Source organism: Ambystoma mexicanum, chromosome 6q, assembly GCF_040938575.1.
Source record: "Ambystoma mexicanum isolate Mex_15411 chromosome 6q, UKY_AmexF1_1, whole genome shotgun sequence".
NCBI classification, from domain to species: Eukaryota; Metazoa; Chordata; class Amphibia; order Caudata; family Ambystomatidae; genus Ambystoma; species Ambystoma mexicanum.
In genome coordinates this window covers 485,704,692-485,729,513 of record NC_090937.1, presented here as the reverse complement: position 1 = coordinate 485,729,513, position 24,822 = coordinate 485,704,692, and the positions used below count along the sequence as shown (strand labels likewise).

Sequence of the window (24,822 nt, the reverse complement as noted above, 5' to 3'; positions counted from 1 at the left end):
AGGAAGTACACTGAATGAATACCCTAGTTTACCTGAAGAATAGGGACGGCTTCTATGGCTTCTATTCTTTCCAAGCAACGCTTCCACGTCTTGATTCAGGATCTGCAGATGGTCCGGTGAGAGGCACCATAAGTACGGTGGTCTGAACTGTGGTGGTTGGGCGAATTCCACGCAGTATCCGTGGGCGACCGTCTTTATAACCCAATGGTCTGAAGTTATCCCCTCCCATGATGTGAGGAAAGATGTTAAGTGCCTCCCGACTGGGGCGATATGGGAGGGGACCTGGATCGGATGGTCATTTCTGACCAGAGGCTGCGGCTCCTCTAGGATTGGGGCCTCTACCTCTGCCTTTGCCGCGTCGCTGACCCCTTGGTGGGTAGTAGGCATGGCTTCCTGATGTTTGTTCAGCATTAGTTTCCTGTGCTATAGTTGTTCCGACTTGCCCGGGACTGCCCTCGAAAGCACCGACGAGAACCACCTCCCCTTTGGGGGGGCAGGGGGGGAAGGTTTTTGAGGAATCTGTTGCAGGGATTTAAGAGTCTCATGCTCTTTCTGGGCCCTTTCCAGGGCCTCATCGACTGCTTTCCTGAAGAGATTGGTTTCTTCAATGGGTTTGTTGATGAGAGCGACCTGTGTTTCAGGCTTGAAACCTGAGCTACAAAGCCAAATGTGCCGCTCATGTATAGTGCCCTGGGCCAGAGATCTGCCTGCTGTCCCACCAGTGTCCAGAGTGTTCTTTATTAAATTCTGGTTTACCTGTCTGCCTTCGGCCCAATGGTGAGAAGCCTAGACCTGAAGGGTTCATGGACTTCCTGGATACCTTCCTGTACTAGGTTCCACTGGGCGTCTGCATAAGTCGCCAGCAGCGTAGTGTTATTCGCTATGCGTGTGGTATATGCAGCTGCTGCGGTAACCTGCTTAGCTAGGGCGTACAACCTCTTGGATTCTTTATCCGGAGGCGCCTCCCCCGTATCAAGGGGTACTCCTGCCCGTTTCCGGGTGATCGTCACTACCAAGGAGTCGGGGGTGGCGTGGCCATTAATGTATTGAGGGTCCAAAGGAGCTGGCCGAAATAGCTTTCCACTCTTGGGTTCACTGCCCGGGTCTGAGCAGGCGACACCAGGGAGGGGGCCAATCTTCTTTTGACAGAATTAAGGAGGGGAATGGCTTGGCTTGAGGGGGTTTCTCCTTGGGAATGTCCTCCACAAAGTCTTGCTTGGGTGCCGCCTCTTGAGTAGTGATCTGGAAGTGATCCGCTGCCTTCCTTAAGATGGCATTGAAGGCCATTTGGTAGTCTACAGGCGAGTCCTGGCGAGCCGGGCTGGACGGAGGAGAATCCAGGCACAGAACATCAGTGTCCTCAATTTGTGTGGGGAGCGTCCATGGGTCTGTCTCCACTTGCTGGGTTTCCTCCCAATTGTCTGTAGCATCCACCTGGTCCTCATTGTAGTCCTGCAGGAAGGGTCTTCACTGTAAATGTCTTGATAAGTGTCCATCTGGACGTCAGGGACCGAGGGCTAAGAGTCCAGATCTTCTTGGATACGTGAAGCCGATTTAAGATTAGGTTCTCCATGAGATCTTTTCGACAAAGGATATTCAGAAAAATGTATAATTTTTTCAAGACGATCCATACACCCTTCAAATTTCTCCCTTGTCCACTTAGAGGAACCAGAAGGGCCTACGGGCGGAAAAACTTTGTCTTCCGCCCTTTGGCGTTGAAATTTGTCACCAAGAGTGTTGGAAAGAGGTTCCTGACTGTCCTCGTAGGTTTCGCAAGAATCGGGGCACTATGGCGCATCTATAGACTTGTCCGCGGCCTGCCCCATGTGTTTTGACTGAGTAGGTACCAGCCCAACCGCCGAAGTAATTCTCGCGATACTGTCTTCAATCACTGCTGAATCGGCGTGAGTTAGTGGGTCCGAAGGTTTATCGGTAGATTTACCGCCTACAGCAGCGTTAGAGGGCCTAGCGGCAGATTTCTCGCCTTGAGGCCTAGGCGTAGATTTTGGGCCTACTGGGCCAATAGGGACCGTCGGAGTATCGAATGCCCGCGCTTCGACGTGTAAACCCGATTTAGGGGTAGCGCCCTTGTTGGTTTTGGAATGCCCAGTACCAAAACGCTGCTGCTCGGAACGATCAGAGGAATCCCCCAAAATTTTCGACGGCACTGCTGGCGCTTTCACCTTTTTCGACATACCCATTGAAATAGGTGGTGGGGTTGTGTGCTTAGTGTGATGCAGTCCTTGTACGCCCCTGTCGCCGGGTGTTGTCCCTGAAGCGAGACTTGTGTCTGGCCTTGAATGGTCAGGGATAGGCGTGGCAGACCTAGAAATGTCCACCTCAAGGTCTATAACAAACGCTACGGATGTTCGTCATCGGAACTGCCCCCGTCACTTTCGGCGGGTGTGACGGTGGGGGGGGTGCTGGGGAAGAGGGTTCCGCACACGTCATAGCGTACGCGGCCCACCGCTTTACACGGCGCTCCTTAAGGGTCTTAGGCTGAAGGAGTTTACAAGCCGCACAACACTTCTCATCGTGATCTAAGGGGAGACAAGAATTACACGTTCTGTGCTCTCCACGGGTATCTGACCATACACTTAAGGCAGAACCTAAATGGAGTCCTTTCCATAGCGAAAAGTGTAAACAAAGATGACCAGAACTAGAGGGTAAAGAGGGGGAAAGAAGAAAGACATAACGAAGATATGGCCACCCCAACCCCACTCTCCCTACTGTGTAGGCCAGCTAAAGGGCCCAGCCTCGTGGATGCCTCAGCCGCCGGATCTTAGGTAACAAAATCCACCGCCATACAAAACTTCCCTGCAGTCTTCGTCAAAGTTTTTCTTGCCGTCGAAGTGACTTAAGGAGGGGGGGGGGGGCCTGGGTTCGAGTCCTGCTTTCGGCACTTAAACGGAATAGTGGGGTAATCTCCTTGTACAGTTGCTGTGAAACATAGCAGAGAAGTGGGACTGTGAAAGTGAGGTAGGGCAGGCATAAGATAAACAATGAGTCTTATGTAAGAGCTCCGCTATAGGGCAACCAGTTATCTGGGTGGAAAAAAACAATCTGAGGGACCTCGGCGCGTGAGGGATTTTGGGTACATTACACATCACGATAGGGATAGTGTTACAGACACGCCTATGCCAACGTCCCCTTTCGGTCCCTGAAAGACAAGATGCAATACTCTGTGGTTACCACTGGATATCAGACCATATGCACAGCATGTGATTCTAATCAGATTAACGAGCATCAGAAATTTGTTTAGGTTGAAGAAGACAGTGTTGCGCGAGTGGCGTCCACGAGCATTGCAGCATTTTGTGGGGACGTCTTCAGGCGACTACCTTTTGTGCCGAGAGTATGGACGCTCTATTGGGAATGGGGACTGCATTGCGAATGGTACAAAGATATTGATAATGTGTTCTGGGGGTGGGTAGGGGTGACAGTGGTTATGTTGCTTTTGTGGGTTCTCACTGTGTTGTGCCGTTGGGTAGGGGTGCCAGTGAATGTGGTCAGTTATGGTGCGTGGCTACATGTTCCCATGCATTGCTCCATTGCCTTGTAGTGGTTGTGGCCAAGCCCTTTGCTGTTGGGCGCATGGGCAGATTTTTTTCTGACAGGGGACGAAAGGGACTCCCTCGAGGGCCTCCGTTCTACTGTCGACGTCATCAGTTTAAGGAGCGCACACAGCACCCGTTGGCTTCAGTTCTGTCGCCCCCCAGCCCCGGAAGACGAATTACCAGGTGCACCATAGACCGTAGGCTCCAAGAAAGCGTAACGTGTAAGAACACGTAAATTGTACGGCACGGTAGGCTTGGAGGGGCGATGAAGAATACGTGGGAGGAACATATCGAAAAAACGTTACCAGGGGTAAGTTACTTGTTCTTCAAATGGATTTTGTCCTCCCACGTATTACTCATCGTATGATCAGACTCCCCAAGCAGTAATAATTTGGTGGTGGGAGTACGAATTACATTTTGTTCTAATCACGGACCTAATGAAAGACCGCTTTTGCAAATTGTCCTCCCTGACTGGAATATGAATCCAGGCAGTAATGTCTCACAAAAGTGTGAACAGACGACCAAGTGGCCGCTGAACAAATGTCTGATTGGGACACTTCTTTGAAGAGCAGCAGAGGCTGCCATGCCAATTGTGGAATGTGCTCTTAGGTCTTCCAGCGGGTCCTTACCCTGCTAATCTGTAACATTCACCAATAGCCAGGATGATCTATCTGGATTTGGTTTGTTTTGTAACAGCTAGACCCAATTTGGGGCCAGTATAGCCAATGTATAATTGGTCACCTTGGCAAGATTTTGCCATTCTACATATGTAAAAACTGAGAGCCCTCTTTGGGTCCAGTCTATGTAACCTCTCCTCCTCCTTTCCCGGATGGGGAGGTGAATAGAAATTTGGTAAAGTGATTTTTTTTGCGACAAGTGGAAGTTGGAGACTACCTTGGGTGAGAAAGAAGATTTCACCTTGAGAATAACCTTGTCTTTATGGAAAACTGTATGTGGAGGTTTACAGGAAAGAGCCTGCAATTCGCTTATCCTGCAGGCTGACGTGAATAAGCAAACAGTTTTGAATGTTAAAAGTCTTAATGAGCATGAGCATAAAGGCTCAAAAGGAATGCATGTTAAAAATCCTAACACCAGATTGAGATCCCATACAGGAACATTGAATGGAACTGGTGGAAATATATTAGTAAGGCCTTTAAGAATTGAACTATAAGAGGGATCTTAAAATATGAATCCTCCTCTGAAAAGCACTTGAAACTAGATAGCACAGCCAGGTAACCTTCAATTGTTCAAATCTGGAGCTCCAGATTTGCCAGATGTAATAAAAAAGGAAAGTACCATTGGTGTGTCACACAGAAAGCTGCTGAACTTGTTCCAACAAAAGCGGTAGAAAGATTTTGTTGCTAGCCTTCTGGCAGAAAGCAAGCTCTCCATTTCATCATCTGGGAGGTCCCAATGCGTGTATCTCAGCCTTTCAGAAACCATACGTGAAGGCGGAGTGGCTTCACCTCTGGAGAACCTGACCCTTCTTCCTCTTGCGAGAGAATATCCTCTCTTTGTGGAAGACGCATTGGAGGGCAGATGGACATGTCCAGAAGGTCCGAGTACCACGTGCGCCTGGCCCTGTTCGGGAGAATTCTCTTCTCTTCTAGGGCTAATTTCCCTTGCCTATAGAGTCCCCCAGCAGCTTTGCTGGATTTGAAGGATTTATTTTCTTCTCCTGCTAAGAGCGAGACCCTTTTTTCCCCACTCTTAGACAGATTGCTAGTGTGCGTTTTAGGCTAGCTATCTTGTGTGCTTCTGGTCTATGGGGTTTTTCTCACCCTCATAGGAGTCATCTTTTTAACATGTGTGGTACACAGCACCCTCTGTGCCGTACCACAGGGGTGTCGTAGCAACCCCCAAACAGACTCCATACCCTGGGACTGACTACTGTCTCCCAAGGCATGTAAAGTCCCCATTGACTTTACTAGTCAATAATTATGAACTAAACCAGTACAACCAATCTTACTATGGAAGTACTGGAAAGGGTTAATAGTTTTTCCCTAGTGTTCATTTTTGAGGGGGAACCGTACAGTCCCTCTCTCCAAAGTTTCGGGCTGGTGGCAGTGGTTACTACCGTAAATATTCGACCGCAAATATTTCCCTATGGGATTTTCCCATTGTTCGAGGCTTCCACTTTTACTGACAGCCTGTAACATACCGCCCGTTTATTTTATTTTAGACTTTCTTTATTGAATTTCAAAAAACCATGCAAACAAAACAAATTACCTCTATCCCACAGGTTCTCCCGCCCACCCTCCCCATCACAAAAACATGAACACCCAATATAATCATACAGTTCCAGATTACAACAGGAGAAGGAAAGTTCACTCTAGTCCCTCCCCAGACTCCGGGATGGCAGGCCAACTGGCCACAGGCCTGCACTATGAAGCGTGATTCAGGGAGGGGGAAGGTGATTGCATCGTTGAGGACCTATCCGCCATGTACCGCCTCAGAGGATACTAATAGTCAAGACGATGGTTGGAGGCCGGCAGAGTGGAAGCGTACCTAGTCTCTCTTCGCTCCGATGTGTTCATAAGCTCCAGCCATTTAGCAATAGTGGGCAGGTTAGACCTCCCTCAAAATCTAGCTATAAAGGTGCGTAGCCAGCACAGAGGCCATACCTAATAGTTTCTTCTCTGAGCGAGTGCCACTCTCCATCAGGGCCAACAACCAGAATTCCAGGGAGTAAGATCGTGGCTCGGGAAGCATCGCAGTCATTGCCACCTCTATACTGTACCAGAAGTGTCTGATGCAAGGGCAAGACCAAGCGACATGAAAAAAAATGTTGCGTCTGCCGTTCCGCACCTCTTGCATGCAGAAGATCTCCCAGGGAAGAACCTGCCTAGAGCAGAGGGGGAATAGTAAGCCTGATGGATACATTTGAAATGGATCAGCCTATATCGGCAATTCAAGGATATACATCGGGTTTGCATGCCAATTGCCCCCCACTGATTCTCACTCAAAGGCTCTCCCAGGGCTGATTGCCATATGCGCGTGTGCCTACTGTTACCACATTTCCTCCCAGCCCTGATCAATTTATGATTAGTAGACACAAGGTTACCAGATGACAGTGGTTGTGTGATAAGACTCAGGGCCGGATGAGGGGAAGGAGCTAGGGAGAATTCCGGCCAAATACCCTTAAGTATACCCCGAAGCCTATAGTAGTAGAGTAAAGACACTGAAGTATGCACTCCTCTGGATTTAAGTTCCTCCCAAGTCACCATCTGGTCATTAAAAACGAAGTTGCCAAGGGTCTGCACCCCAAGTCTCAGAAAGTGTTCTTTAAAGGATTTTTCATGTGTGAGTAGGACCCCAACTATGTTGTAAATTGGGAAAGAGGGCTGGTATCAGGAAGTGGATCTGAGCAGCTGACAGATCTTATCCCAGGCTTTACATGTCACCGCTAGCGGCTGAATCTCCCCCTTCGGGATAGGATCCCTGTTGCCCCATAACAACCCCATGGGTGCATTAGGCGAGGTGATTGCTGACACAAGATGGCTATGTGGGACCTCAGAAATCGGAGACCTCCAGTCGGCAATGTATTGCGCCTGTGCCGCGAGGTAGTATAGGAACATATCTGGGCATTCCAAGCCACCCTGGTCATACGGCCGGGCGAGAGTATCATACGCGACCCTAGGTTGCTTACCAGCCCAGACTAGTCTCGTCGTCATTTTCCCGACACGAGCCCAGAAACAGAGGAGGCCACAGGGGGACGTTATTAAAAATATATAATAGTTTAGGAAGGATGACCATCTTGGACAATGCAATACGGGCCGCTTGAGACACAGGGAGGAGTATCCAAGCCTCAACCTTCTGTTCCAGTTCCTCTAGGGTCTAAGTAGTTTTCCCTATATAGGACGAATGGCATGGTGGGGACCCTCACCCCTCAGTAACGTATCCCCTGTGGACACCAACGAAAACCTTCCCCTGCATTCACTTGTCGCATGGAGGGAGTCAAGGGGAGGACCTCAGATTTGGTCCAATTAATTCCAGGCCAGATAGCTCGCCAAATCGGACCACCTCTTGAGTCAGGGGATTCCGATTTTGCAGAGGATGTTTAACAAACAGGAGGATATCACAGCTCGCTGCGAGCACACCACCACGCCACTGTGCGCGGGTTGCTCCCGGATGTGGCATGCCAATGGCTCTATTGCTAAAGCAAATAGGACAGGCAAGAAGGGGCATCCCTGGCGGGTACCCCGCGTAGGCTAGATGTGCTCCGAGGTTATACCATTCGTACATATCGCTGCTCTAGGAGCGGTGTATATAATATTTTAACCCACTCTATAAATGTCAATCCGAACCCAGATCGGCGAAGCACTTCGAAAAGGAAAGGCCACTCGATAGAATCGAAGGCCTTCTCCGTGTCGAGCGCCGCCACGACCTTTGGGACCTCAGGGTTGACATTATGCATTAAGGTGAATAAACGCCTCAGATTAAACTGAGTGGAGCGGCCCGGGATAAAACCAGCTTGGTCCGGGAGAACTAAAGCTGGCATGCGAGGTAGGATACGGTCGGTGAGTATTTTTGCTAGGATTTTATTGTCCGTGTTGATAAGAGACAATGGACGATACGAAGACAGTTGTCGGGGGTCGCGCCCAGGCTTTAGGAGCACGGTTACCAGAGCAGATCTTGTGGATTCAGGAAGAGAGCCACTCGAGAAAGCACTGTCATACATGCTGAGTAAGTGAGGGAGCACTAGGTCCACGTACGCTTTATAAAATTCCGCTGTCAGGCCGTCTGGCCCAGGATCCTTACTGTTAGGAAGATATTTTATAGCCTTGCGTATTTCCTCTTCCGTGATAGGTTTATTGAGCAAAGCACCCTGCTCTGGCTCCAACCAGCCCAGTTCAACCGTCTCAAGATATTGGGGCACCAAATCGTGCCCCAGGAGTGGGAGCGACGTGTATAATTGACTAATATTCACAGAATTCCCTATTGAAAGTCTTTAATCGTGGAACCATCCCCCCCCACAACCTTGGGCACCATGGTAGATTGGCGTTCCTTCCGAATTGCCAATGCCAAGGTTTTGCTCGGGCGATCTCCTTCACCATATCTTTTCGCTAGGATAGGATCTCCCATGAACCTCTCCTCGCTGGTGGCCAATTGGAGTAAGTCCTCCCTGAGGGCTAGCAGTTTACTCGCCCTGCCGATTCTCCTTTTCCCTAATCTTATCTTCAAGAACCTGCATAGACGACCTGATGGCTTTAAGCACCCCACCCTCCCTAGAAATGCAACAACCTTGCAGGTAAACTTTAAAAGCTTCCCAAACTGTTCTCTGATCCGGGACTGAATCTGTATTGAATTGGAAGAACGTTTGGATATCCTGCCCTCTCTCAGACTGGAAGGCCACGTCCTCCAAGGCGCACACCCGAAATCTCCACCCGAGATGACTCGGGGGATTCACAGGAACAGTAATGGATACTAGAACAGGAGAGTGATCAGAAAGGGTACGGGGAAGAATAGAAGCAGCAACAGCATTCCTAAGGAGCCGGGGAGTGACCATAACGTAATCGATTCTAGAGCAGCTACCATGCACTCCCGAGTAGAAGGTAAACTCTCTAGTATTCGGATGCAAGGATCGCCATGTATCAAACAGACTGTGATACTGGGAGATGGCAGTCCAAGGTCTAGCCGCCAAGGGGAGGGAAGTTTGGCTGGACGCACATCTATCCAATTCCAGCGTGAGGGCCAAATTAAAATCACCAGCCCACACAATCTCATAACCCAGGAATTTGTGAATGTGCGCCGCATACCAATGGAAGAACTCCGGGGAGTCTGTTCGGCGCATACACATTTATGAGCAGCAACTGGATACCATACAGCTCACCCGCCAGAACCACAAATCTACCCTCTTCGTCCATAAGTCGCTCATGTAGCCTGAATTGTAAGGAGCCGTGGATGTAAATGGCCACCCCCCTGGAGTGGGACGTGCAGGACGATTCGTACCTATGGATACCCCACCCAACAAGCCTAGGAAGTGGAGGCCCCTTAGGTAGGTGGGTTTCCCGAATGCAAAGTATGTTGACCCCATTGTTCCTGCAGAAATTCACAATCAAGCGGGACTTCTTGGGATTTGTAAATCCCCTTATATTCCAGGATAGAACCGAAAGAGTCCTTTGCCTACCCCCACCCATCATACATGCTAGCATATCGGCCAAGGGAACACTGATGTGGGCATCATACACGCAACAATTACTGACCTAATTTGTCTGTGCGGGTGTTCAAAAGACCTGTTGGGCGTTGAGGCAATTAAGAACAGAGAACAACCCAGCCAAAGCCATGTCTCTCCCCCCCCCAGACCTTCCCACGCCAGAAACAAAAACCTAGTGGCAGCCCCATCCCACCCCCATCCCCAACAAACCCCATAATTAACAATCAAACCGCATTGTCTACAGGTAGTGGTGGAGCGCTGTAGGCGGCCAGCATGCTCCAAAAGGCCTCAGTCATCAGGAGATGTCTCTAGGACCCGACCTCACAGAACAGCGATCACCATTGCTCCTAGGCTAATCAGCACCGCTGGAATAAGGAGGAGAGTGGCCCGGATTACCCGCAGCATCTGGGAGGCTCGAGGCAAAGCGCTCGGCGGCCTCTGGGGAGGTGAAGACGACCGCGGATCCATTATGTTGAACATGAAGCCAGATCGGGTAAAGCATGGCATACTTAATCCCCTTGCGTCTGAGGACGGTTCTGACAGCTTGAAACGTTTTACACTGATCTTGGACTGCAGAGCTGAAGTCTGGAAACAGTCGGATCACGGATGAGCCCCATCGCAATTCCCCCTTCTCCCTGGCAGCGCGCAGTATGATGTCATGATCTCGATAATTGAAAATTCTAGCTATGATTGGACGTTCCGGAGCGCCAGGAGGGGGCTTCGCTGCAAGGGAGCAATGTGCTCGCTCCACCATAGACATTGACGTAAGTGGGGGTTGGTCCAGGATTTCAGTAAGGAGCGTTTCCGGGAACTTTTCCATATTATCAATTGCCGTGGACTCCGGCACCCCAAGTATGCGCATGTTATTCCGTCTGGAGCGCCCCTCCAAGTCCTCGTTCTTGGCTGTGATTTTTTTAATAGCCTGCTGCAGGACTGCCACCTCGTGCTGCAGAGTGGAAACTTTGTCCTCACCCTCCCCTATTCGCTGCTCCGCCTCTGTCATACGCCCACACAATTTGTCAATCTGTATGGGCGAGGTGTCCACCTTATAGGTTAAGGAGTCTATTTTTGTGTCCAGGCTGTTAGTGCTGCTCTTTAATACAAAAAGTCTGATTCAGGGTAGCAACATCAATTTGGGATGGAAGTTGGCTCAAGGAGGGAGATGGCAGCCTGGATGGTTGGTCAGCGCGGGCAAACTGTTCCATTTTAGCCTGTTTCTTGTGATTTCCCATAGTGAGGTAGATGGGAGCCGGGGGGCACAGACCCAGCACCAGGGCAAGGGGCACAGGTGGGGTTTAATCCCCCGCAGCCTATGTAACTGTCCAGTGCAGAATGAGCCCCACAGAATTCCACAAAGCAGGAGTCCGTGTTACTGCCCCGCGCGGCCCAGGCAGTTAGCGCCCTGTACACGGCTCCCCCCTGCGTGCAGAACCAAGTGAGCCAGCAGCACGCCAATGAATGAAGCACTAATCCACCAGACAGAATGACTCCTGGGGCTCACGGGCCCAACTCCAATTAAATAACTTGATATTATTGTTATGGAACGTGGACGACTGAGGGGAGCCCTCCCCCTCAGGATTGATCAGCAGTCAGCAGGTGTCAGGGGGTAGGTGTGCGCCAACGGCATCGGAGCATGCATACTGACCGGGAACCCCAACGATGGTGTCAGGCGCTAGCATGGAGGAAGCCACACCTCACAGTCCAAGGAGCAGCGCGTTGATCCCACGTCGACAACAAACAGCCAGGGTCCGGGTAAGCACAGTAAGCCGGAGCAATATTCACAGGAGGATGCTTACCCAAGGTGGACCCGACCCCTGGTGGCGTGCGGGTCAATGTCTGGGTAAACAATCACTTAGCAGAGCAGAAGAGCGCAGGGCCCTCCCCCAAACCCCCCCCAGAACGGGATCAGGCAGTGGGGGAGTGATCTGGAGTGCGCCCCAGCTGGAGAAAGGTGGAGAAGTCTGCAGGGAATGGGTCCCCCCGCAAGCCAGGAGGACACAACGGGGCGTGCCTCACCTTGTTCTCCGGCATCCAGGCAGCCCCAGCCAGTATCAGAGTCCAGTGTCGCAGTGGTCTGTCACAGGGCACAGCGCCGAGCAGGTGACTAACCCCTGCAGGCAGCAAGGGCCAGACAATGCAAGGAGAGCTGGCCGACCGCAAATTCAAGGGGCGGGACCAAACGCAGATCAGCAGAGCTCAAAACAGCCACAGGAGCAACGCGGGGTTCCCGGGGGTTGCAGTCCGTCGGCGACAGTAGCAGGCCGAGGCGGCCCCGGACTCCACAGCCGCAGGAGGAGTAAGGGGCAGCAAGAAGCAGCCAAGGCGAAGCGCGGGGAGGCCACCCCTCCTCCCCCCGCAGTTCAAACACCACCAACAAGGCCGCAGCCAGCACCCCCTCCCGGCACACGACCGACCCGCGGCCACAAAACTATGACCGGCGGGTGCTGCACAAGTTCATGGGTCACCCGGAGAGCCAAGCGAGAACGGGTCCCAAAAATGAAGGATGACGGGCAGGATATGAAGGCCTTGGCCGGAGCCTCTCAGGCGACGGCCATCTCGAGCAGCCGCACAACAGCACCCCCCACTGCCAGTTTATTTTATTAACTTTCCTCCGGTAGGTTTTTATTGCCAGAACTTTAATAATATTTCTTTCTCGTGTCTTTCTCTATAATCCTAACCAAAGCCAGGGATCCTTTGTTTGCCTTTTTGGCGGGCTTCAGCACAGAAGCCCTCCTCTCGGCGCCACTGAGTCTGGGGTAGACAGGATGTGTGGGAGGGGGAATAGGCACCCTGGACAGGGTTGCCTACGCAACCCAAGTCGCACTCTGCCCTGATATGCTGGGGAGTTCTCCTGCCAGGAGAGCCACCCCACTGTGTGAGTGATAGCTAGGCTTTATGAATGGGGTTCTTGCTGCATAAAAGCAGGGTCCTGAGGACTGGAGGACAAGACGTCACCACTGGAACTAGAAATCCGAAGAGGAGAGAAGCTGAAGACATCTGCAATGACAGAACCACCGGTGAAGCCCTGCTGCAGATCCTCACCACTATTCTCCAACGATTCGAGAAGATCTTCACCTGCAAGAGTCTTCTTCCCTTGAGCTGGTGGGGCCAACCAGTTCACCAATCTCCTTCCAGGACCTGCCTTGGTCGAATCGCCAGTGCCCTGCACTCGGAGACCGGATAGCCAGGCATCCGTCCACCACGACCGCGATTTAAAGGAGCGTACCCTTTTATTCGTTTTGGCAGCACCGCGGCTGGTTTCATCCCTGGGCAGTGCAGTAACTCGAACCTTCCTCCACGACGAGTCTCTCTTCCTTGGCTGGATCTCCTGAACTGCAGGAACTAACACCACCGCAGGAGCCTCTTCCACAATTAAGGTACATTGTTCCGCCAGGCCTCCCGTTTCGTTGTGTATCGCTAAAGGTGTTTTAAATCCTTTACTTACCTACTGGGTTGGCCGCCCCCATCATCTAATGTTGTCTTTCACCTTCTGCAACCACCTTTTTGAATCGTTAAACAAAGACTTGACTGCAGCTACTAGAACAGTTTGATCCTGGGCACATTGTCTTGAATCATTGATTCTGGCACAGGCCTATTGACTCTGGCTAAATCGGTTACAACTGCCTTCTCTAGGTTGCTTCTCACCTAGAAATGTGTTGGTGCACCTAACTCTTATAACCACCTTTTTCCTTCCCCTTTTTAAACTTGTGAAGTGCCATTGTGCTCGGTTTTCACCTCAGTATTGCATATGCTAAAGTACTGCCTTGCCTAACTTGTTCACAATCTACTTGGAAAGTGTTACTAGTGTGTTAAAGAGTCTAAACCTGTATAACTTGTCCTTTCCCTCCCCTGTGAGAAATTGTTAGCGTGCCATTTCTGCTTGGTTTTCACTGTGCCGTTTTGCTCAGTTTTCACTCTTGCTCAAACTGGTCTACAATTTTTAAATAGGGAGTCATGTATACTTTTCTTGACTGATTTAACTTGCTTTAATAATAGTGATGTGTGTGAACATCAGAGGTATACAATAAATATATATATTCTTTTTAATAAGTACTGAAGCCCTAATGTGTAAACCCTGAATACTCCTCATCTCCCTCTTGAGAGTCTGACTGCTTAGCCACAGCTACCAACTAAATCTTTGTGGTACAGACTGATACCAAAGGGCATTTCTTGCATATACCTGTAGTCTTAATTTGCTGTTTGTGCTCCCTAAGGGAACTGCACAAGATTCGGCCTAACAGGTCCAATCCGGAGCTATTAGGATAATGGATTTCCTGAACTTTCTCAACCTCCTGATCACATGAGGAATGACGGGGACTGGAAACTCCCAGTCCACTACGAACGCGTCCCCTAGCGCTCCTTTTGGATGAAATTATCTGGAGCAGTACAGTTCACACTTCCGGTTGACACTGGTTGTGAAGATCGAATGTGCGCTGAGAGCGGATGGGAGAGCAGAGGAGCGTGGAGAGCAGAGGAGCGTGGAGAGCAGAGGAGCGTGGAGAGCAGAGGAGCGTGGAGAGCAGAGGAGCGTGGAGAGCAGAGGAGCGTGGAGAGCAGAGGAGCGTGGAGAGCAGAGGAGCGTGGAGAGCAGAGGAGCGTGGAGAGCAGAGGAGCGTGGAGAGCAGAGGAGCGTGGAGAGCAGAGGAGCGTGGAGAGCAGAGGAGCGTGGAGAGCAGAGGAGCGTGGAGAGCAGAGGAGCGTGGAGAGCAGAGGAGCGTGGAGAGCAGAGGAGCGTGGAGAGCAGAGGAGCGTGGAGAGCAGAGGAGCGTGGAGAGCAGAGGAGCGTGGAGAGCAGAGGAGCGTGGAGAGCAGAGGAGCGTGGAGAGCAGAGGAGCGTGGAGAGCAGAGGAGCGTGGAGAGCAGAGGAGCGTGGAGAGCAGAGGAGCGTGGAGAGCAGAGGAGCGTGGAGAGCAGAGGAGCGTGGAGAGCAGAGGAGCGTGGAGAGCAGAGGAGCGTGGAGAGCAGAGGAGCGTGGAGAGCAGAGGAGCGTGGAGAGCAGAGGAGCGTGGAGAGCAGAGGAGCGTGGAGAGCAGAGGAGCGTGGAGAGCAGAGGAGCGTGGAGAGCAGAGGAGCGTGGAGAGCAGAGGAGCGTGGAGAGCAGTTGATAGTCAACAACGTCTGAATGTGGAAAACGCAGAAGCGAATGTGGAGAGTGACTGAATTCGAAGTACGCAGAGACTTATGATGCAGTGGAGTATGAAGAGTGACCGGATGTGGAGAGTGGATGAGTGTGGAGAGCAGATGAATGAGGAGAGCGGATGAATGAGGAGAGCGGATGAATGAGGAGAGCGGATGAATGAGGAGAGCGGATGAATGAGGAGAGCGGATGAATTAATGTGTAGTGTGGATGAGCGTATGGAGTGGATGTGTATATGGAGCGAATGAGTGTTTGAGCAGATGAGCGCGTAAGCAGACTGGTGTGCATTCGGATGGAACACATGAGAGCATGCGTGAAGCACACTGGAGAATGAAGGTCAGACTTGAGCTCGCAACGTGAACCAGAGCACATGAATAAGACGTGAATGTGTAGGACAATCGAACACCTGAAATGATCAAAAATGCATAGACGGACCTGCCCACACGTAACAGCATGACATACTTAATATGCTTTGGAATGAAGGAAACACTTGGAAACATACATCATACCACACCCCACGCTTACTCTCTTCCCCTTACACCACCACTCATCTAGAACACAGAGATACTATGACACCATTCGGTATAACTGTTCTCATATCTACATCTCCCGCCTACTCCACATCACTCTAAGTAAACATTGCTGGTTTCACACCCCCAGCCAGGCGTTCTCCTCAGGCCTAACGCAGCCACACTCGTTCTGGATAAAGCCGACCAGAGCGAACACATACTCCCGATCTCTCAACCACCACACCTACAGCTAAGAAGCAGCTACCACTTGAATTCCGCACCAGCTGCACACATACCTGGTGCACACACGCACTTTTGGACTCTCTCTACTGACCTGAACTTCGGTTCCCAAGTGCGTTCAACCTACAAGTGCCTTCAGACCATACCAATGGTATATAAGGCGCTATATAAATGCAAAATAACATAACAGATCCACTTAAGGTGTTCCCCAAAGGGTGAAGATCTCTTGAAGGACTTCCTGAGCTAGTTCCCATTCGTGGGAGACTGTGCTCTGCCTGCTCAGAGAGTCTGCCGCCGTGTTCACTGGCTAGGTGAACTGCCAATAGGGAGATTCCTTCTTGAATTGCCCAGAGAGCTGCATTGCCTCTCTGAACAGCTGCAGTGACCATACACCTCCTCTCTTGTTGAGGTAGTACATGACCACTGTGTTGTCCATCATGATCAGGACATTCTTTCCCCGTACAAAGGGCAGAAAGGCCCTCAGCGCTAGTCTGATTGCCCTCAGCTCCAAACGGTTGATGTGGTGTTTGGGCGCCGATGGAGACCAATGACCGCTGATTGTCAGACCAGCGAGTGAGGTGTCCGTCAATACCGTTATCTCTGGCCATGGCTGCCAAAAAGATTCTCCCTTGAGAATGTTGTCCTTGCAAGCCCACCACAGAAGTTCCTGAGAGACCCTGCTCAGAACTTTCAGCTGGTCTGTCTGTTACGCTCACCTGGTCTCTGCAGAGGTGTTGGGGCACGGTCACAACCCTCCCAGGGATGAAACTCCTCTTGTCTGTGCAGTGATGAGCAGTGCGGTTCCTGCGTGAATATAAAGGGGGGGGGGTCGTATAAGTATGCAGCCTGTGGTCCCTGACCCCTTCTCCAGACCTCTTCTCCCTGGATGGGGCTTCCCTGGGGTTGCACTACTCCTGAGGCTCACCTGCTAAATAATGATGAGCTCTCTGTCCTGCTGCTTCTGGCAGGGGCGCTTGTTGAAGGGAACCGAGTTCCTTCACTTGTCCCTTGTCGTGGAAGTCCAGGTCAGCTGTGACTAGTCCACTTCTCTTGTAGGTGAGTGTTTCCCTGGTTTCCACTTGCCCGCTTGTCTTCCGACTGTTGTAATTATATTTGTAAAAGTTTGTTCTCTGTCCTTTGTATGTAATGTCTCTTATCTGCTCTCTCCCCTTGCAGGTGGTGTAGCGGTGCCGGCGGTAGCTGTGGTAGAAGAAGCGGAGCCGGCGGTACGGAGGAGCAGGGTTGAGATGGTCCGACAGCTGGTAAGTAGCCTTTAATGGTGCCTGAGGGTGCGCATTGGGTTTTAAATGCGGCGCAACCCTGGGTTGGGTGTTTTCGGGAGTTCTAACCTCGTCTTGTCTTCTTTTCTCGTTTCAGGACTTTAGCTTCGTGGGACAGAGAGCGCAGATGCTGCAGCGTTGATTCGGGATCTGCCAAGAAGATGGAGCGTTGCCGTGAGATGCAAGCCAGGGTCCAGGTAAGGATGCTGTTGTAGGATCACGAGATAAGTAGCTGGTCCAGGCAGCGGTGAGCGTCACGTTGCACGGAGGTGCAAAGTAACACGAATCGTTTGCTTGAAGGATCGCAGCGTTTATATAGTCTTGTTCCTGGCAGTAGCTGCCATGCCCTGCCACACCCGATGAGTCAGCACCTGAAGACCAGGCCTAGGGAGCCAAGCCTGATGAGTCAGCACATGGGTATGTTTTCTGGAATAAATGCTTTCAGCACCTGGAAAGTTCTTGTAAAATAAAAGCACTCCAGCACTGAAATAAAGTGTTCCTGCTCACATCTCTATATGAGCCTGGAGCCAAAGGCACCAGGACGGAGTCCAGTCAGGGCTCCTGTGTTTATGAGTCCCAAAGAGACATAAGTGAGTTAAGTGATCCATTGCCTCCGTCACTAGATGGTGCAGGGTTCTTGTGTTCTGGGGCCCGTGGTCATGACAGCCATTCTGAATGAAAACTAGGACCATTGAGTCTAGAGCGCTCATTGGAGGGATCTCGTTCTCAGGCGAGCCTCTGCCACCAGGAAAATGCAGGATGCCGTAAGACCAATCAACCTCAAAGAATCAAAGGACGGAAGATGCTGGGCCCTTTAGAATTTGGTAACCATCTGCAGAATGTGTTGAGCTCTGACCTAGGGTGGCGAGGCTTTCCCCAAGGAAGCCTCCAGGACTGCACCAATGGAGTCTTTGAGATGGCGGTATGTGGGGCTTCTTGTAATTGAGGGAGAAGCCCAGTCTGTGGAGAGAGTGGTAGGTTATGCAGAGATGTCCCAGGCTTTTTTGGGTGTACGAGCCCTGATCAGCCAATCGTCTAGGTAGGGGTAGACGTGAATCCCCCCCTCTCCTGAGACTCGCTGCCACCACCGCCATAAACCTGGTGAAAACCCTCCAGGCAGAGGTCAGCCGGAATGGCAGAACTCTAAACTAATAATGAGAACCGCCAACCGCAAACCTCAGGTACTTTCTGTGCTTGGGATGGATAGGCACATGAAAGTAAGCATCTTGAAGGTCCAATGATACCATCCAGTCTTGGAGTTGGAGAGCCTGAAGGATTTGGGAAAGGGTAACCATCTTGAACGTGTCCTTCCTGAGGAACTTGTTCAAGTTTCTTAAGTCCAAGATGGGTCTCAATCCTCTGTATTCCCCATACTTTCTGATTCCTAAAAAGGACAAACTTGTTCCTTTCCGCTACAGGTACATGTTCTAGTGCACCTTTCTCTAGCAGGGTCAACATTTCCTGCACAAGGAGCGGATCCGGAATTTTGAAAGAGTTGTTCCCCGGTGGATGATCCGAAGGCCTTTTTGGAAAGGAAGTTAGTAACCTTGGGCTACAGTTTCCAGTGCCCAAGCATCTGAAGTTAATGCCTCGTCATTCGTTCAGATGCTGAATAAGTCTGCCCCCCACAGGGGTCTTGTGAGTCAAGGCCTCAGAGTGGTTTCGTGGCGGCTGATAAAACCGACGCTGCTTGGGTTGGCTTAGCACCTCTCCCCCGTCCACCACAAGGGTATTTCCTCTGACCTTTTTGACCAGCTTGTCCTCTTCCAATTGAGGAGTAAAATCAAAAGGACTTACCCCTCAAGTAAGATGAGCCAGAGTAGGGGTGTTGAGGCTGTCTAATGGCAGCAGAAAGGATTTTAGCCGCCGCCTTCGAGTTCTGCACCTTTTCCAAACTCTCATCCGCCTTACTGCCAAAGAGCCTCGAGCCGTCAAAGGGTATGTTGAGCAGTCTAGCTTGCACATCTGGTAAAAAGAAAAATAAATAACTAAAAAGACTTCCTCAACCACGCAAATCTGCCTAACAATGTGGTAGCTGACATGGATCTGCTGATGCGGTCTGCAGTTTCCAGACCTGACTAGAGACATTCACCCATTGCCTCCTTACCATCCTTGATTGCCTGAAGCCATCGCTTTCCTCTCCTTCGGGAATGTGGTCAGCCGCCATAGCTATGCAGTCCCGCAGGGTAAATGTAAACCTTGACCAGGTACACGTTACATTAGTGGATTCTAATGCTATACTGCCAGCAGTAAATGCCTTTCTCACCCAGGCATCCACTCTCTTATCATCCCCATCAGGAGGGATGGATGGGTATGCTTGGTAGATGTAGCAGCCTGAACCACCAAACTTTCTGGTGTTGGATGTTTAGTCAGATACTCTGGGCCGCTGCTGGATCATCTGTATTTTTTTGCAAAGTTCTTATTCACTGCAGCCGCAGTTTCTGGTGTCTCCCAATATGCAGAGACCCTTTTTTGTAATGCGATTCCCAGTTTTTCTTCATTTAGTACACCCAGGTATAGTCCATTCCAATTCTTGGTTCTCCGGCACTCCCTTCCAATTGGTGGCTACCTCCCCTTATTTCTAAGCTCCACACCATCAGTGGGTCCCAAGTTTTGGCACTGAAAGGGGATTGGGGACCTGTAGCTGCGTAATGCTGGGTTCCTTCACCTATGCCCCAGTTTTTATGGCAACTCCTGCTCCACCCATTGGTCTCGTCATGGCCTCACCAGTTATGGCAGGTAGGCATCCTCAGTCTCCAGGTCTTGTGGCGGAGTTAGCTAGCTAGGCACGCCAACTTCAGGGTTCGCATTTGTATCAGGGAGCTGGTCGATCGACATTCCCAGCTTTGCCATCTTCAATGCTCTATGCTGTTCATCCGCAGCTCAGTAGGGCTCCTGATTCCTCAGCTGGTGTTCTGATCAGTAAGGTTTTCCGCCCTTTCTAGCGGAATTACGATTTCTGGTTCAGGCACCCTAGTTTCCTGCCATTTGACCTGCACTTCCAAGATAATTCCATCTCCTCTTCACCAGCATGCGTTAAATCGTCTTACAGTAGGTCCTGAAATTCTCTTATGGCCTCCTTCCAATAATCCCCTTTCCCTTTTCTTCCAAGGACAGCACCAAGGGGGATGGGGGAGGAGAGGGAAATGCAACAAACCTCAGAACCATTTGTGCTCTGCCCAGTATAAACGCCAACTCCTCAAAGCTCTGAGCCTGCATGTTGGAGAGTGCCGCCTTTTTGGGGCCATTATCTGTTTCCCCGAGATCAGTGAATCCTGGTTTGGCTATGGTGGGTAAAAAACTTCAGTGAAATCCAGGCCTTTAACAGCCCAAGAGAGGCTTGTATGAAACGTTTCTGCAAAAGATTGTCACCAAGTGTCAAGCAGAGGTCTTACCTTAGTGGCCTTGGCCTTGTTGTGGCCGTCTTTCTGCCAAAGCCACCCTGTTGCGATTTGCTCCAACAAGTTGGGTGACCCCAGAGATGGACACTTAGGGTGGGGGCGGCGGGAGAAAAAGTGATGGGAAACTTGGAGGCAGCAGGGACGGGAGCACATTAAGGCATGAGAACGCCAGTGCAGACGCTGGCTTAATTGCTCCATGTTCCTGTCATGAAGCTGAAATCAGAAATCTGCTGTGTTGGCTGGGCGGCAAAGGCCCATACAGCCACCATCTTGATCTGAAGATCCTTGCCATCTTGGTAAGATATCATGTTTGTTGTGACCATGTTCTTCATGAAACACAGGTTGCAGAACTGTCCCATAAGAACATTTCTAATTGAACTGAAATCTTGTTCTTTTAAGTGGGTAACAAATTGCAGACCAAATGACGGTCACAAAAGAAGCGTCTTTAGAGGTTTCATATGTTCATACAATTTACTTATCACAGAGCTTCAAAATGAGTGACTGCCAGACCACCATCTACTGCTATGCTGTGTAAAGAAAAGGATGTACTGTTAAATATATCCGTCACTAACAAACCCGCCCCCACCCCCCCCAGTGCTGTCCCTCTCCCCTCACCCCTTGGTTCTGTCCCTCCTCCCAAGAAGTTTGAGGGGGACAGCACCAAGGGGGGGCCAGATACAGACTAGTCTGTTGACTTCTTTGACATCCATTTTAGGTTTTCAGGATTTTGTTGGCTTGGTCAGAAAAGGCCACCACAAGCAAGGATGGTTTATGTTGCGTGTGCCATATTGATGACTGGGGGTGCGGCAAACTGAATGCGATGTTGCAACTTCATATTTATCCAGTTTAGTTAATTGTGGATGGGATGTGTTACTGTAGTGTTACTTTTTGTTTAGAACGTACACATATTAGCTTACACGTGCGCAGAAAGATTTGTTCAAACCACCAAATGAAAAACAATTCACACATGGAGTGCTCTGAAGTACGTGGAAACAGCCTGGGAAGGTTTTTAATGCGCATAGGAAGAGGGCTAGTCATAGAGAACCCACTGTGAAGAAAATGTGTCAGTTATTAAAAAGGCATGTACGCTGATACAAATACATAGGGGAATTTTGTGAATCCCGATTTAAGGGCTTTTTTACAAATTTATTAAAGCACAGCAGTCAGGGCTGTTTGCAAAGTGAATTTTGACTTGAGCAACCAATGCTGCACGATTTAAGAGGTCAGAGGATGGGTAAATAACTAACTTCAACCTTTGCAGTCAGCTTAGCTGAAGGAACCCGCCATGGGGTTTATGGTCGGATAAGTATTGCAGACGACAGATAATCAATCCCCTGAATGCATAGGAGGTTGACAGAGGGGTTTTGCGGTTTGCTTTTGGTCAGCAGTAAAACATGGGGTCAGTCAATGGCCAAGGCTAAAGTACTTGGAACCCAGAAGTCTCAATTGTATTTTCAGATGTGCTTTGTGCGATGAAATGGCAGTTATTTATATTAAAATGTTTCAATGGAACCACTGACCTGAGGAATGAGTGATCACTAATTCAAAGAACTTATTTACCTGGCTTTCATATCGCTTGAAATATTTATGCAAATCAGGTGCAATTAAAAGTTAAGATTAAAAGGGCTTAGGCCAGTTATTACTAGTCAAGAATTATGTTTGCATACAAATGTTTAACTAAATGGTGATTTCAGGACCTAACAGACAAACCCTAAAAGGTGGTGTGTCATACACATGAGCTGAAGGAGGTAGTTAAGGTAACAGCTGCCAATGAGAATGTAGAAATTGGAGAAAGATGGATTACTTTGAAGAGGTTTATGTCCAATCACATGTGGGGAGTGGATTGTAATAAAGTATCTGGGAGTGTTTTAACTGTTGCAAAATTGTATATAAAACTTCTTATGTGGTTTGGGACAAGGGTTAGTTTGGTTCTACAGCACTAGCTAACTGCTCCACAGATGATTGTACAATAAACGTGCTTCACATACAAAACGTGCACTCGTTCCTCAAGTGGTAAACCAGCTCGAGTTAAGGTGATTAAGGGGCCCGCCCCCACAAATTCCCCAATTATTATTCATGAGAAAAAATGCATACATTTAGAATGCTTGTATGCACATTTATTTCAAGAATATTAATGAGGGGTTTCCTGAAACCAGTCAGCATACCGGCCTTCGAGACCTGGAGTTTAGACAGTTTAGCACAGACACATGCAGATTTCCTTTTTGCCTAAACTTCCCACCTCCATTTTATGCCAATGTATGTAGAGAGTATCCTAACCTATATGAAGGGGATGTAGGGTACGTGTTGCCACTGCGTGAAATGGTTAGACTGATGCAGCTTACAGACTACCTGGGGTAACTTTTTGTCCATACATATTCAGTTTAAGTGGAGGAATAAGATTTCATGATAAAGCAAAAATGTTCAAGCAGTTAACAAAAATACAAGCTACTTCAGTGCACATAATACAACGTTCAACACTATAAATATATAAGTCTTAAGCTTACTTTCCCCCTTCTTTATCCATTCCATTACATGTTGTGGAATGACAACCAATTCTTCTGTTAGATCAGCTACATAAACATTTCTCTGGAGAAAAAATAAACAACGTAAAACAGTGCTCCTCTTAAAGATAAGAACATGCAACATTGTAACTACATCTTGTTGGCAGCAAACAAGTCACGGGTCTCCAATTTCCAAACTATTTACATTTCAGAAGATATTTACAGACCGGTATAATGGGCTGTTGTGAAAGGAGGTGGAGAATGGATCCTGTGGAGATTGATTTCCAAATTCAATCGGGAAGTGGGGCGGGGGAGACAGTTGAGATTCTGGGCAGATAATATATTATGACGAATAGGAAAGAAACTGAAGTCTAATCAAACCCAATCATGGTACACCTAGGAGGGGGGAGGATGACAGTGGTCTAGGCTGGCTACAATGAGTCCAGACAACACTCCCATTAATTCTAGTTACACAGGCAAGTACACAAACAAACAATGATTTATTAGGCCTTTAAAAATACACACAAAGCAAATAAGTCTCTAGACAAATATTGTCACACACTTACTATAAAACTAGATATATTTATTCACCGTTAGGAGAAGGTAGAAAGCATTAGATTCAATAACCAGTGTATAACAAGTACCAAGATGCATAAAGTTCAGTAAAAAAACTTCAGAGTAAAGTCACCAGTTCCAAAGTCATACTTTTTTATTAGTTGTAGCATCAGATTGGACTTTGCCAGTGACTATGATTCCAAGTTAAAAAAGGTGAGGAAAATGCAGGTAATTAATACTCTCAATCCTACTATACTATGGGGACAGGACGACTTTACACCCATGTAACCCTATGGTGTAAAGAGGGAGAAGAAACAGATGTTAAGTTAACTCCCCATGACCCTCCCGACTCAGATTTCTCCAGAGACCACTGCTGAGATCTTATGTGCTACGAGATCTTATTAGTAAGCATTTGTACCAATTGCAAATGTGCATGACTACGAAAATGTAAACACAATCAGAAGATTGCTGCTGCCACCAGCCCAAATATATTTATAACCCAACAATTACAAAAGAAAAATATACAAGGGTACAACGTATTATAACAGTACTTAACTTCATGGTGATGTGTGCAGTTGTAAAGTACAATAAGTCCATAAAGAGAGACAGTCACTCAGTACTAGTCTTATCGATTGATCAGTCTCCCCATATGAAATGAGCACAATGCAAGGGAAGGCAAGCAAAAGGCTTTACTTGCCTCCAAAAAGTAAGGTCAGGAGTCCAAACCAAGCAAAACGAAAGGGTGTCCCATACAAGTCTATGGGAGGAAAGCAGCAAAAACAACACCTTCCCTAACAAACAGCTAAAAGCCATGGGGTTAATGTTCGAATTATTTCAGAATTGTGTTTCGGCAAGTATTGGATGATTACACTGTACTCTTGAGCAGTAAGCGTTACCCATCTTGACCTACAGCAATGTGCAACAAGGCCCAACCCTGTTTATTGGGCTAGATTTTCACTTCAAAGGCAGCAGAGCAGCAGAGCGCTGTACAATAGGGATAGGAAAAAGAAGAAAAAAAAAGGACTTCAAAAGAAATAAATGCTGTAAATAATAAAAGGGTAAAGGAAAAACAATCTATACAATAAAAACATTACAACCCATGAAGGCCAACTCTCCTAAAGGGGACAAATATAAGCATAGCACCCCACTGATTCAATCTATGTACTGCGTCACAAACTTGGAGATAGTAGTTTTAACATGCAGTGAAACACAAAAGTGCAAACCAAAGACCAACAGGCCGAGAATACAAGAAACTTTGGAATGCGAGGGGGCGTGACCATGTGGCCACCCAGTAAGACATGGGTTTAGTTAGCTCTTGCTGCCCTGGCTCAAAACACTGCAAACCCAAAGTCAGCCAATAACTTTGCACCACAGGAAGGTACAGCAGCCTGTGGAGACTGCAGACCAGATACCTGCAGAATGTTTTTACCTCCTAGAATGCTGTGATTACAGCTCACCACAAAGACCTGCAAAGCCAGGAGGATAGCT

General features: G+C 49.1%; 1 protein-coding gene across 5 annotated transcripts in view; it reads right to left on the bottom strand.

Annotated features, from left to right (window-relative positions):
* Window positions 1-24,822, bottom strand: part of CENPE (centromere protein E) — a 2,471,681-nt gene that overhangs the window by 2,255,017 nt on the left and 191,842 nt on the right. For all 5 annotated transcript variants that reach the window (XM_069630970.1, XM_069630968.1, XM_069630972.1 and 2 more), the window contains exon 6: window positions 22,783-22,864. In XM_069630970.1, coding sequence (XP_069487071.1) covers window positions 22,783-22,864 — 82 coding nt within the window. The remainder of the gene's footprint in view (window positions 1-22,782; window positions 22,865-24,822) is intronic.